Source organism: Leuresthes tenuis, unplaced genomic scaffold (genome assembly GCF_036924035.1).
Source record: "Leuresthes tenuis unplaced genomic scaffold, fLeuTen1.0.hap1 SCAF_19, whole genome shotgun sequence".
In the NCBI taxonomy this organism is placed as follows: Eukaryota; Metazoa; Chordata; class Actinopteri; order Atheriniformes; family Atherinopsidae; genus Leuresthes; species Leuresthes tenuis.
Genome location: NW_027325373.1, coordinates 21,042,241 through 21,056,109, shown reverse-complemented (window position 1 = coordinate 21,056,109; position 13,869 = coordinate 21,042,241). Strand labels below are relative to the sequence as shown.

The following is a 13,869-nucleotide window of genomic DNA, read 5'->3' as shown; positions in this document are numbered from 1 at the left end:
ACTCTGGAAAATCCCGTAAGCCTGATTTTTGTGTTTGATGGAGCCTCTGTTGTGCTTTACTTCCCTTTCTATCATTGCGTGGTCTTCAAATCAAATCCTCGAGTCACTGTTTAATTCTGCCAGCAGCACAGTGGAGCTGAGTAATTCAGATGAAAAGAGACTTAAGTTTGCATTAGACAGTCAAAGAAGAGCACTATTCAGGACACACTGCAGGGGAAAGGTCTTCAAAGTTCTACTTTAATCTGCTGTGTTCAGGTGAGAAACACCATCTAAGCAACTAAGAGCTTCACTCTGCATGTTCCATCCATCAGTATTCAACACTTTCAGATTTCTGCTTTTCTTTTGTCATTTTTATCACCCGTCACTGAATAATTACAGCCCGTGCATTCTGCTCTGTTGCACACTCACTCCTTTTCCCTTGTTGTCTCCCTATTTTCCGTCTTTGTCTTCGCTCATCTCTCTTTCATGCTCTATTGCATCTTGAGGCCAAAGCTCTCTGGAGAGATGTCATTACCAATGCTGTATTGATGTCTGAGTGCAGTGGTGAGCACAGACACACCCTGCGTCGCTTGCACAGATGCCAACTTTATAAAAGCACCCTTACGCAGCCATGTCCAACCACAAGACATTGAAAGGTGATTGCAGGTCATTTATTCAGTTTTCTGCATGAGCGAGTAGGCTTCCATGTAGTCTTGCATGCTGCAGGATTTGGTCAAACGTGCACACAATAGATGTGGGTTGAAGAGAAATGATCACTCTGTTTCGTATTTATCAGGTTTTTTTTAAGCTAAAATGAGTGCTCCATTTTTGAAAGGTTCAGTTGATTTTCTGTGCTGTAGGGTTAGGACTTCAGGCCATCTCCTACCTGCTATTAGAAGATCTCCAAGCCCAGCCACTTGTATTGGAATTGCCTGAGGAAGTTCACCCCTCTTTTATCCGTAAATATCCACACCTGGCATGAATTCCTCTGTGTTATCGATCTAGTCTTCCCGACACCTCAGCCCTCAGGAAGATTATGTTCTAATTTTGTTGCTGCTCCTCTTGGCTGCACTGACTGATGGAAGTGACAATTGGAAGGATTTATTCTTACGATAACTAGCCCAGGGACATAGGTGCTCTGGTTTTTATGCCATTCCACCGCTCTTCAAGGTAAACTAACAGTCCTATTTAACAGCGAGAAATATGTAAACCCACACTCCCTTTATTCTCGATGGTAAACTGATGTCAGTGCAGCATGGCTATAATTCTGTGTATTCAACTCTGGCATTGCAACAGTGGCAATCAAGCATTGGTGGTTGTGTGAACATAATACGGCATGACAGATGATATACTTGAATAAGACAAACCTCCAAGTATTCGTAACATGATCACCACTTATCAGTACTTCTGTTTTAATATAAAGATTGCACATATCATTTTTAACTGTTTCAATAGGCTGAAAGGGATTTTATTTTGCGTAGCGTCTTCTCCAGTGATTGGAGCTATTTCTCCCTTTGTTCCACACATGACAGTGATGTGGGACCAGGCTGTTTGATGGCTGTAATCTTATGATTTACCAGAGAGGAGTTGACCCTTCTTATAAGATGGCTGTTAGAGGAGAGAGTGGTAACAATGCGAGGATGAATCATGTTCCTGAGAGGGGAAAAAAAAGGCATCATATCCTTAAACTGCTCAATAATTCCGGCATGATTTTCTTTATTGACCGTCCCCTGACAGCACGGAGTGATGGAGGAGAGGTAAGAATGCAAATGGAGCAATCTAGTTTCTCCTTGCGGTGACATGTTTTCTGGTCCTGGCACGACAGCAGCAGAAAAGGAAACATCCAATGATCACCATACTGATCTGTCAGCACCGAGGTCACAAAATTGTTCCTATTTCCTCTCTGTAGCTGTCACTTATCACTTAGTTTTCATGCGGTTAGTTTTATTTTTTGGGGGATTTGTATGAATGACATTGTTACTGCAGGAGCTGACGTTATAGAAATCATCAATATAATTTTCACTGGTCATAATCACATTTTGACTCATCTCAATTTTTATATCAGGATATTTATGATGTCATAACAACATGTCTGTAACTCAGTTTTGAGTCAAAGAGTTTTGATACAGAATTGTTTGTCTGATGTTGCTCGTGGAACACTTCCCACTGGATGTGTGCCCAGCAGTCTACTGTTGGTCTGGTGAGGGTTTAAAAGATGCCATGAAGGGCAAAGAGCTCGTTTTTTGCTGATGGTTCCTGTCCATGAGCTGTAGTGTTAGAAACCCTGTCAAACTCAACAGTGCCATGCCACAGACATGCAGTTGCAGAGCTGTGATATGTTTGAATGGGAAGCCGGTGCACTGTCCTCCTACTTGCTGTTGCTTCTACCATAACTGCAGATATCTGCTGTATCATTTCACATTTTCTAAAGCTTTCATAATATTTGAAAGCTATCTTACGTGTCGACTTTAAATTGAGTTTAGAACTCATTTACATCATATCGTTAAAGGATGTTGATGGCTTCCACTTTTTTTATATTCAATTCAGCAGAATTTTAGATATATATAATGAGAAACTTGAATTATGATGATGTTTGTCTAGATATGTGGATTCTCCATATTTTTTTTCAAGAAATGACTTATTGATATGTGCAGTGGATGTCTCATCTGATGAATGAATTATAAAACAGCTTGCAGTAGTGTGTTAGATGTGCACAGAAAGGAATAACGATTAAATGAAAACGTGGGTAAAAACAGAGCAGATGATCACTTCATACTAGTTCTCTTCTTTGTCCCATATCTTTGGTAACATTCTCCGCCTCTCCCCAGTAAGGTTCATTTTTCAGGTCATATTTCATGCTGAGAGGATTTAATCTGCCTCTGATAGCTGCTTATCTGGTGCTTTCTCACCGAAACGCAGCTAAATCTGAAAAGTTTAGTAGCAACCGAGGCTTTTAGTTGTTGATGACATTGCTGGCTGGTTAGTCCACCATTTTGGTTCAGCAAGTAATAGATGGATTTCAGACATTCATGGTCCACAGGGAATGAATGTTCAGATTTTGTTTTATTTGATCTTTTTGTGTTGGACTTTTCTGGTTTTGGAGGAAATATTTTGTATGCAAACGTTGGAATTGAAATAACTTGCTACCCAAACATCAAGTACGGCCAACAGGCCAAAACAAAAAAAGAAAATGTCTTTTCAAATGTTTTTTTTTTTTAATGGGAGTCTAAATTCATTGCCAGTCCCAGCTATACATCTAATCTTATTCTGATTAGTAAATGTTTCCATGTACAAGTGTAAGGAACATGCTCAGTATGATGTCTGCTCAACATCAGCATTTTGCCCTGTCTGTGACATTAACATACCAGCAGTCCGTTCTAAGCACTGCTTAAGCTAACACAGCCTCGCAGAGCCACAAATATGGCTGCAGAATCTTAATCTTTTGTTAACATACCTTCACGGTGAGACGATGCTAATCTTAGTCTGCTTTGTTTCACACTGTGTTGACACTCTGAAACTCCTTGAGATAAATGAAACTATCATGTAAATGAGCAGAAATGTCTCAGTTAGCTGAAAGGCTTTAATAGGTTCTTCGGTGTTACAGTAACATGAGAACAGTGATAATCAAAGTGGGTAAAATGCACATTTAATAATCAAATACATTAGAGAGCTTCATTGACTGGTGGCTTCAACAATGAGGCATACAAACCACCCACATACAGAAATACAGACAGTCACTTGAAACACATCCAGAACAAGTCAGTAGACATGACGTTTGGAGCTAATAAGACACTTGCTGCAAGGCCCCCTCCAGTCAAACCTATCTTCATAATGATCATGTGCACTAGCAGCTAGATTGGGAGTGTTTCAGGCTTTCCTGTTTTTGTGGGCAATAACAAACATCAGCGCTTTCCGGAGGAGCCACCCCTATTTCCATTATCCTCCAGTCCTCTCTGTCAACCCAATGTGACCCTCACAGGAAGCGCCGGAGGCTGTAATGCTGTAATACTGGCCACTGGTCTCCAGGGAGAGAGACCAATGGGGGCAGATAATGATGGAAAGATGAGGAGAGAGAAGGACGGAGTGACTGAACTTGTTCCGCTTTTCTTCCCACAAAAATCTCCTCCGTTTTTGCCTCGGGTCAGAAAAGAAGGCTCATCGATCAGTCGAATGTTGATATTGTCGCAGTTTCTGATTCAGTTCTGCTTTCATACCATAACCATTCAAGCCTTGTAATTTATGTGTATTTTTTAGCTTCAAGCTCGAAGCTTTAACAGGGGATTTCTGTTGTGTTTTCTAATAAACCGAGCTCCACAGTCTGATAAATACCCCAATGATTGTGTCTTATCCCTTTCACAAGAGGAAAAAGATCTATAAACTTAAAGCATTCTTGCCATAATGGAAATCTCTGTTCACCCTCTGCAAGACATCATTGGAATATTAACAGCTGGATGCCCTGAAAGTAAAGTAAGGACTGCAATGAATACATTTCAGGGTCTCAGGTCACACATTATCATGATAGTTTAGATATTGCATCATTTAACATTTGATATATCAAAGTTCATTGACCTCCACACTGAAGTGGCGTAAAGTGAAGATGTTTGCATTATCTCCAGGTACAGGCAGTCCTTCTGCTCTAGAATGATCCTTAAAAGGTCTTTTGTTGGGTTTCTCTGCTTTATATTACCATAGAAACACAAATGTGTGAGCAGGCACCAGGCATAAACACAACCCCTCTTTTGTGTACTTTTCCTTTCTTTTTTCTCCAGGACTGTGTCCTACCTTATGAACAGTACTATGCAGAATCCTTTAGCCACCCCTTATTTCTTTATAATAAGTTGCTTCTTGGGAGCTGAACATTTCTTGTAATCTTTTAAAGGGCTCTTTAGCAATACTTCTGAATTTTTAGGTTTCTGAAGATCTCGTCCTGAGGAGCGAATGTCTTTAACTACGTAGCATTGTCCTATGAGTGATTAAATCATTAAAAAAGCACCTAACTCTATGGGTTGTGTATCGACAAATGAAAAAGAATCAAATCTCTATTTTTTCTCTCTGTACTTTGTTACTTGCAGCCTGTCACAAAGACACCCTCTTTCTCCCCATTTCTTCTGTTGCCTCAACAACAAGTTTGACAGGCATAAAATATATTTTTTGCACCAACAAGTTGATTCCCAAAGAACTTTTGGCCAAAAACTTGGCATATCTCAGCACCGTGGGTGGTGGATAACAAAATTAGTGGCAGCCCTAACATATGATCTATAGCAGATGATCAGTGGCAACAGGTCTTATGCAGGGATGAATCCTCCCCAGAGCCCGCACCTCAATATTATTCAAGCAGTGTGGGATCATCTGACAGAGATCTATTCCTGAAGACTACTTAAAGAAATGACAGAAAGCTTGTCTAAGAGGGTTCAAAATTTAACAAACTCTTGTTTTTGCCTTTTAATACAATACCTTCATTTATGTTTGCACGTTTCAATAAAATACTGCACCTCTCACCCAACAAATAAGAGACGGCTCACGACTTTTGCAAAGTACTGTCTGTAGAATCATGCAACTTGTGTCTGCATTTGCAGCGAAATAAAACAACCATTTGTTAAAAATATTCTTTATAAGAAAGTTACCCATTTAAGAACCTTTCTTTTTTTTTGTTTAAACAGGACTCTGTTCCTCACTGTTTATTAGATCTGATTAGCCTCTCTGCTTCTCCGTCCCTCCCTTCATATTCATATAACTTCCCATTTCTTTGTGCGCTGTGTGTTGGGTTTTTTTGAGGCATGGTTTGGTTGATGAGATGTGGCAGCGTTGTAGAGAGCGTTCTACTTCTCCTTATTAGCAGTGAAGCAGAGGAAAAGGAGGGGGACGATCTGCAGGACTGAGTTCATCAGAGAAAACTCTGAAGGATGACGGGAGGGAACAGAGAGCCTCTCCGGTCTCCATTTCGGACATAATTGTTAAGACTTTGGTGAAACTGTACGGTGAAGCTCATTAAAACAAATTATGTACAGTTAACCTTTGGAAATATATGGACACTGGCACAACTTCAGTTGTTTTTTTGGCTGTTTTTGAAAACCTATTTAAGTTTTTTATGTCATGAATATGAGCTTAAAATGTAGAAATTCAATATCAGGGCTGATTTTTTTAGTTTTTCGCAAAATACATGAAAACTAATGCAATTATCTTCATCATACAACTGAGGATGACATTAATGTCAGAGATTACTGCAGATGATGTCTGCATTCTAATACTAGAAGCAGTTAAACACTCTACCTTCATCATATGATTTAAATGTCATTAGGAGTGTGTTGGTGTTAGTATTTGATGTCTTTCTGGTATGAATTTCTTATCAAAAACCCTTTTTGTTTTGGCAGTTGGCTCTCAAATAAGGGAAGGCAACATGTCTGCGAGGGAAGGAATCATCTCAGGTTCTCCCCTCGCTTCTGCATTCCAAAAGTTGAATTTTAATATTTTGAAACTCAAGTTTGAATGCATTAAAAATGGTCGAATTGAGCAGGTACCTAATAAGAGAGAATTCTTTCCGTCCATGTAATGTAACTGAGAACCCAAACTGAAATTCACTTCACAGACTCTCATTAACTGAAGCAGCCATCTACAGTGTAAGTCAGAGAGCTCAACAAGCGTCTGTCTTTGTGGCTTCGCACCTAAAGATTATTAGAGGTTGTTGGATCCAATTTTTGTCTCAGACTACCGACGGAAATCATTGCTATTAATTTGTCTCATTTAGCTTCCTCCTCCTCCACTTCATCCGAATGTCCTCTCTAATCAGGCCAGGATTTGCCTCACTTCAGTGGCCACTTAAGAAACGCCAAGCAGGGAGGATTAAGGAAAGGAGGAAGAGAGAGAACCACAGAGCGGTGTAGGTTAGAGGAAAAATAAAAACAGGGATGACATTGTTTTCTAATAGTAAAAAAAGAAAAACGAGATCCCTGATCCAAACATGCTCTAAGGCTCGGTTTCTTTAGCTTTCTGTGTGTTGTGTGGGCTGTTCCCCAAATGCTGTATCTAATGATGTTGATACCGATGAAGAAGATGAGCTCCTCACAAACCAGTGGGTTTTTGAAATGTGGCCTCATGATGACAAATACACTGTCAGGCAGGCACTGATAATGCATGAAGGAGATTTCTCAGAAAACAACAACGGAAGGTGAAAACTGACCCCTAAAATGAAATCTAAATGAATTACAAATAGAGCATTTTTCTTGTCATAGTCATTTAACTCATATAAGAAAGTATTTTTAAAATAGTCCTAGTCTTTGAGTCTTTGAGTCCATGAGAACAGGTCTCAGTTTTGCACATCTGGACAATGACGTATTCCTACTACTTACTAAGTAGTACTGAGAATAGACTGTGTGAATGATGAGTAAAAGTACTTTTGAGCCTAACTTGCCATGTCAGATCAGCCCCTAGCAACCCAGATGTCATGAAGATGACTCTCTTTTAACCTGGTTAGATCACCATGGTAACCTATGCCGCACACATTACCTGCACCAGAGGAGGCAACACTCATCATCTCAGCTTCAGATTGTGTTTCTGATAAAGATACTGTCCCACATGCACTTCTGTTGAGCTTTAAATCAGTGATGCCTCAGAACCAAGACGCGTAGTCATGGTATAGTATAGAGAGAACTGTATGCATCTGGTTGCTATGAGAACACCTGCATTGGGCTGCCGTTTCAGAAAATGCATAAATGTTTTACTGCTTGGTCTCGAATGGCTGCTGTCCATATTAGAATACACAGTATGAGACTGTTGAAAAAAAACTGATCAGCCATTCACACTCTCACTTGGATCTGGTCATAAAGGAAAGTGATTTCCACTTATTCTTCATTATGGAGCATTGTCAGACCTAAATGCACTTCTTTGGAGATCATATTCAAATGTGTCAAATAAATGATGTACAGTTGTCACATTAGCGATAATCAGCAGGAACTGAAAGCACTGATTAGTGAAATAAAGATATCAACATACAATTTTCAGTTTCTGTAAGAATGCTTCTGTTGCCTCTCCATGATGGTAGCTTGTACTTTTCATGTCTCACTAAGACCTGTTCCTCTTACCTGAAAGTATGGTAGGCTGCATTCAACTGGTCCATTTTTTACTATTTCAAATTATGTTTGAAATGACCATTCTCCTGGAGCCTGAGGAAGAAAATGCTCACATTAGGTCCAATTTTCTTTCTCAAAGTGTTTCTCTGTTAAAATGTGTTGTTGGTGTGGTTTTGGTGTCATTTTCAAAGCTGAACCTTCCCGACACAGATGTAACTATAGAAGAATGAACTGAAATCCACTTCACGCAGATAATCAATATTAGACAGAAGTTGTCAATCTTTAAAACTACCTGGCTGAATCAGTGATGAGCGACGTGTGCACCGGTGAATACGAATGTACACGTTTGCATAATGCATCAAGTAGAAGCCTCTGCCTTTAAAGTGTCTGTTCATGTTGATTGGTAGTTAAATCCCTTTTGATTTGGTGCAATTTTATGTAGTTGCTGTTTTATTTATATCTTCATTCATCTGAAAGGCAAGTCAGCTACAAACTCGTACTCAAATGCAAACACACACACCTGCAGTGCTACAGTCTGGGTTTCTGATACGCACATTTGCTTGGCTTAAGTTTTGATTTTCCTCTGTAAGTTTGTATGTATTTTTTCAGAATATCTGAATGTCTGTGTGCGAGTTGTTGCGCGGGGCTGACGCATGTCTGCAGAGTGCAAATGCATAACCAAAAAGGCTCCTTTTGCTGCACATCAGCGGATGATTGGCTCCCTGTGGTGCATCTTTGATTAGGAGGATAACAGGCCTTTGCAGCAGCCATACAAAGTGTCTGTGAGACTCTTGCTGTCTTTCCACCTCCTCCTCTGTTCATTTTAAGACCAGCATGACATCTCCTCTTCCTCTCCTTCTCTATTTTTCTCCCTACATCTGTCACTTGCCTCTTTTCTCCCTCCCTGCTACGCTGGCTCCCGAGTTTAACAAGCTGCCAGGGGACTTACACCAGAGTACACCCAGAAATTTGTTGAAGGGATCTAAACGAGGGATGAGTCATCCCCAGATGGCTCCATTTCCATCTCTGCCTTTAAGACTTTTTTCATCACCTTGTCCTTTTGGAGATCACTCTCAACGAAGACATCCATTTTTTTCAGATAGAAAGAGAAATAGATAAAAGCACTGAATCAAACATATTGCACACCGCCACATAAACAGAAAGACCACATCACACTTTGAGCATTTGAACAAAAGGGAAGAAAGTTCTACAGCTATATGAAATGTTAATCATCATTTCTCACCATTTGTGGTGTAAATATATTGTCTCACCCACGTTTGTTGGCCTTTCTTACGCCTTTTATCATCACGTTTGGTGATCTGATCACAGGTACAGCAGATTACTGTTTGATGGTGTGTGTTTAAGTTGCTGGTGTCCGCCTTCTTTTTGAAGTGTAAATGTTAATGTGTCCCGGTCCACATTAAAGGGCCAACTACTCACTGGACGCAACTCCACCAAATTAGATTATTGTGTTTGAGACAATATAGTTACTCTTCACAAGCCTCTGTTTTTGTGTTTTTAATCAGCAGAGGTATGCTCACACTGAATTTATCATCACAAATCTCTTAGGTCTTTTGTAACTTTCTCATAACACTCATCCAGCACATAAAAACTAAACTCCTATTTCTGTGTTTGTAAGTGCTGCTATTAATGTGACAGACCTGAAACAAGTTAAAACCTGAATCCATGATAATTTGATTCAGGTGTCATGAGTTTGCAGAAAGCTTCTTGCATCTTTTGTGATGTTGCCTAAACGCCTTTGTTTGAATTTGCAGCGATATTCTCATTAGAGGTTATTCGAAAAGGAGATTTTCCACTTTTAATGGAGTTACAAAAGCTCCTCGTTAACAAAGTATAAACAAGGCCTTAGTTTCAGATCAGTTACAGGATATGAAAGGCAGCTTCTTTGTTTGCTTTGATTTCACCAGAACTGAATTATGCTTCGTCCACATTTGTCTGTCTTAAAACTGCATTTATACTATAAAACTGTGACAGTTTGGTGAATGGAGAGAAAAAGCTGCTGTCACTCTGATCACAGCTGATCACTCTGTACACGCTGATAATCTGATACAGATTATTGGCGATGATATGTCACATGACTTAAATCACTTTTAAGTACCGGTTAGATTGTAAGCTGGCATCTGTCAGGCTGAAGTTTTGTGTGAAACATTTGTGTTTTTATTTTAAAAATGGATGCACGTCTCTACTTTCTCCTGGTGACAAACTGCAGTTTCCCTGAGCTCTGCAGAGCATTTAGCGCCTGTTTGCTCATTGATTTAGCCTTTTTTGGCTTCCAGCGTAACTGTGTCGCTCTTGAATTCTCTGCAAGCTCATTACCACTGCTGTCATTGTTTTCAGACTCACTCATTCAGTTTTCAGCATAAAACTTTTCAAGGAATCCTGACGTGTGGCTTATCAGAGTAAAACGGCGGGATAGATGTGATATTTCAATTAATCAAGATGGCTTTGTTTTTATGATATTTTGTATATAATGACAAACCGTGTGAGAAAGACAGTAAATATTAGACATTCAAAAGAGCAACGCTGCTCTGTGTGTAAATTATTAGTGGTTTCTTCAAGTTCACAAATTCAGCATTAAATCCTTTGTTCTTTTTGTCTTTTACTGGTTCAATGTTTGCAGGTCTAATAAACCAACAACATCACTAAAACAGTATGTTTGTCACTCATCTGCACGATCATATTGTAATAAAATGTGAATTTTGGAATAAAGATACAATTTGAATAAAGCCTATTTATCTTAAACAAATATAAATTTAAAAGGTTTTCCATCCTTATTGACTTCTTATCTTTAAACCAAACAAACTAAGGAGGAAAAAATGTAGATGTAATTTTGAAATTAAGATGAAAGCATTATTTCAGGCTGCACAACACATGAAAAGCAAAGGTTTTATTCTCAGATGTATTTTCAGCACTTCTTGCATGCGTGATGTGTCTTGCTGTTTCTGTTGGGGCCTCACATGTCTGGTCTCATACACTGCAGAGTCCAAACAGTGCAGGAACAGCACTGTGTAAAGCTTTCTGTTACTATGTTAAAAATCACAAGTGGAAGTCGTTGTCTTGGTCTATTTTTAGCAAAATTGGTTGGTTTATTGTCTTGGGTTTTGCTTGCAAAGGATCCCTGTATTTCTTTTTTTGTCTGATGATTTTTTTAACAGCTGTCGTTTTAATCACCATCAACAACCAGGCTGAGACAAGGGGACCGTCTTTATGAGTCTTTTTACAGAGTTGTGTTACTTGTGATTGATTCATATTCAAAAACCTCATTTTTCCCAAGAAGGGCAGTTCATTTGCAGATTACCACATCCACAATTTAACAACAACACATAATTATGTGTTTCAAAGACATGAATGATTATACTGTCAGATGCTGATGGAGGACAGTAGAATACCTGAAAGTTGAATATAATTAAATATATGACGGTATCAATAAAAAAAGACCATACATAGGCACTGCTACATGTGTTATCGTGTAAGATAACAAGAGGGAATGAAATACTTGGAGTATTGGTTAGTTTGAGGTCTGAGGGAATCGCCAAAAAATTCACAAGACAAAATATGAATAGTGTGGCTCGTGATATTATTTGCCAGTTGGATCTCGTCGCTTGACTCTAGTCATTTTGGCACAAATCAAAGCAATGCCATGGAGAATATTTACTCCTACCGTCCCCTCTCTTGAAGCTACATTCAAATTTTTTGTGGTCATCTGTATTCATTTCTGGTCTACATCCTCCTCTGTTTCACCGCTTCATGCACCATTCAACACTTAGGGAATTAGTTGATAGAGATGTTTTCCGAAGTATACAGAGTTATTATACTGACACTGGATTTTGGAGTGCACTTATTAACCTTGCGCCTGTTTTCTTATCATTGTCTCTGCAGGACTTCCTCACAGATTTGATGATGTCTGAGGTGGACCGCTGTGGGGAGAACGAGCACCTCATCTTCAGAGAAAACACACTTGCCACAAAGGCGATTGAGGAATACCTCAAACTGGTGGGACAGAAGTACCTGCAGGACGCACTCGGTGAGCAGAGCAGTGATCCGGACAAGACAGAAAACCTGTTGTGTCTCTGCACCATGTCCTCTCTTTCATGTTGTTCCTTTAGGTTCTTTTTAACCCCCCATCTTTCCTCTCACTCACGTGAGAGTCAGGTGATTACATGCAAACATGTAAACACCAGACGTATCTGCCCCCCAGGAATTGCAACTCCTATCGTTTCACTTTTTGTTTCGGAGGCTCGTTGTAGACAGAACATTTCAAACTGTAGAATAAAACAGGGTGAGGGGTTTCACACTGTGTGTTGGTAGTGCTTTGTGTTGCACAGATATTCACTGTCAGAAGTCTCTTTATGTGGCTTGATACCTTTCCCCCACATTACGATAAGGCCCCCTTTCTTCTTTCTTACCACTCTCTCTTTCTTTCCTTTGTTCTTAATTTTGACCAACTTCTAAGCCAAACACAACAAAACTCATAGAAGTAACCATGTAAACTGTCTTTTACAGAAGCCATATTTTTTTTCTACCTCAAAAAAAGGAATAGGGACAATAGGTTAGCTGAACTTTCATTACAATAGTAACAGCTGCTGCAGCAAAATGAAACAAAGGGCTCTGCTTGCTTTGAAAACTGAAGGGGAGGAGGATAACAGCTGATCTGAGTTAGGTTGGATTAGAGATTTGGACAAAGCGAGGAGGATGTTGAGCTGTAATTTGTATTTAAAACTGGGTTTTTCTCTTTAGCTGATACAATCCAGACCAAGCATGGTACCGTACAATTAATACGATTAACTGCACCACGCTGTCCATTTTTGTTTGTTACGATGAGACACGATGACTTTCAATACTCCACGAATGATTGATCACTGTTGAAGAAAAGTTAGATAAATGCTGGGTGTTTTTATTTGAGAAACTGAACTTTGTTCAAATTAAAAAGACACAAAGAAAAAAATAGCGTTTTTTGAAAAGATGTTCCCCAGAAAAAATAATAGGAATTAACACAACATTATTTTATTTAATCACTGGAATCACTCATGATTGAGTGATTATTTCCAAAGGAAATCCCCCGAAAAGGGATGATTTCATCATTTTTGACAGGGGGTGTAACCACAACAATTATATAAAACAGATGCTGATAGTTTTAGGGAATATAGATGCAAACAAAGTTTTGCATGCCTTTATTGTTTGAATTTTTGGAAAATAAATGGAAAAAAATGAACCTATTTCTTTTTAATCCCTCCCCCGTGACCTGACCATGACTCCAGAACTGAAATGCACATTGAAAAGTGAATTTTGAGTTTTATCTGCCATTGAACCTCAGCTCAGTTAAATGAAGTGATGCGGGATTCGGAATTTATTTCATGTGTGAATGGAGCACTGAGCAAGGTTCATTTAAACAGAGCCAAAGGGTGTTAAAAAATGAAAAAATACAAAGTGACAGAAATTGGAAAACATTATTGCTTTGCTCAAAATTAGTGCAATGTTCATCACTGTTAACAGAGATTTTTTGTCCATGTGCTGCTCCAACAATAAGCTCTTTACACACACAACATGCTTTTCTCCCTACCCATTTCAGAAATGTACATCCAGGTAGTTTAATCTTGAAATGGCACATATCCTGTCTGGCACCCATCCCATATTCCTTTGTGTGCTGCCAACATCAGCGCTCGGTGTGTGTTCATGTCCTTTATTTGTGCTTTGTGTGTGTCTCTGACTGGCTGTTCTCACAGATACAAATGCTACCTGTTTCCCTGCATGTGTGTTTCAGGACTGATTTAGATTTGTTTGTTTAATGTCAAGCTTAACTGTT

The 13,869-nt window shown here is 39.2% G+C and overlaps 1 protein-coding gene across 9 annotated transcripts in view; it reads left to right on the top strand.

Annotated features, from left to right (window-relative positions):
- LOC140277563 (disabled homolog 2-interacting protein-like) overlaps window positions 1–13,869 on the top strand; it is a 149,355-nt gene that overhangs the window by 116,469 nt on the left and 19,017 nt on the right. For all 9 annotated transcript variants that reach the window (XM_072372646.1, XM_072372645.1, XM_072372640.1 and 6 more), the window contains one exon: window positions 11,946–12,090. In XM_072372646.1, the coding sequence (XP_072228747.1) occupies window positions 11,946–12,090 (145 nt within the window). The remainder of the gene's footprint in view (window positions 1–11,945; window positions 12,091–13,869) is intronic.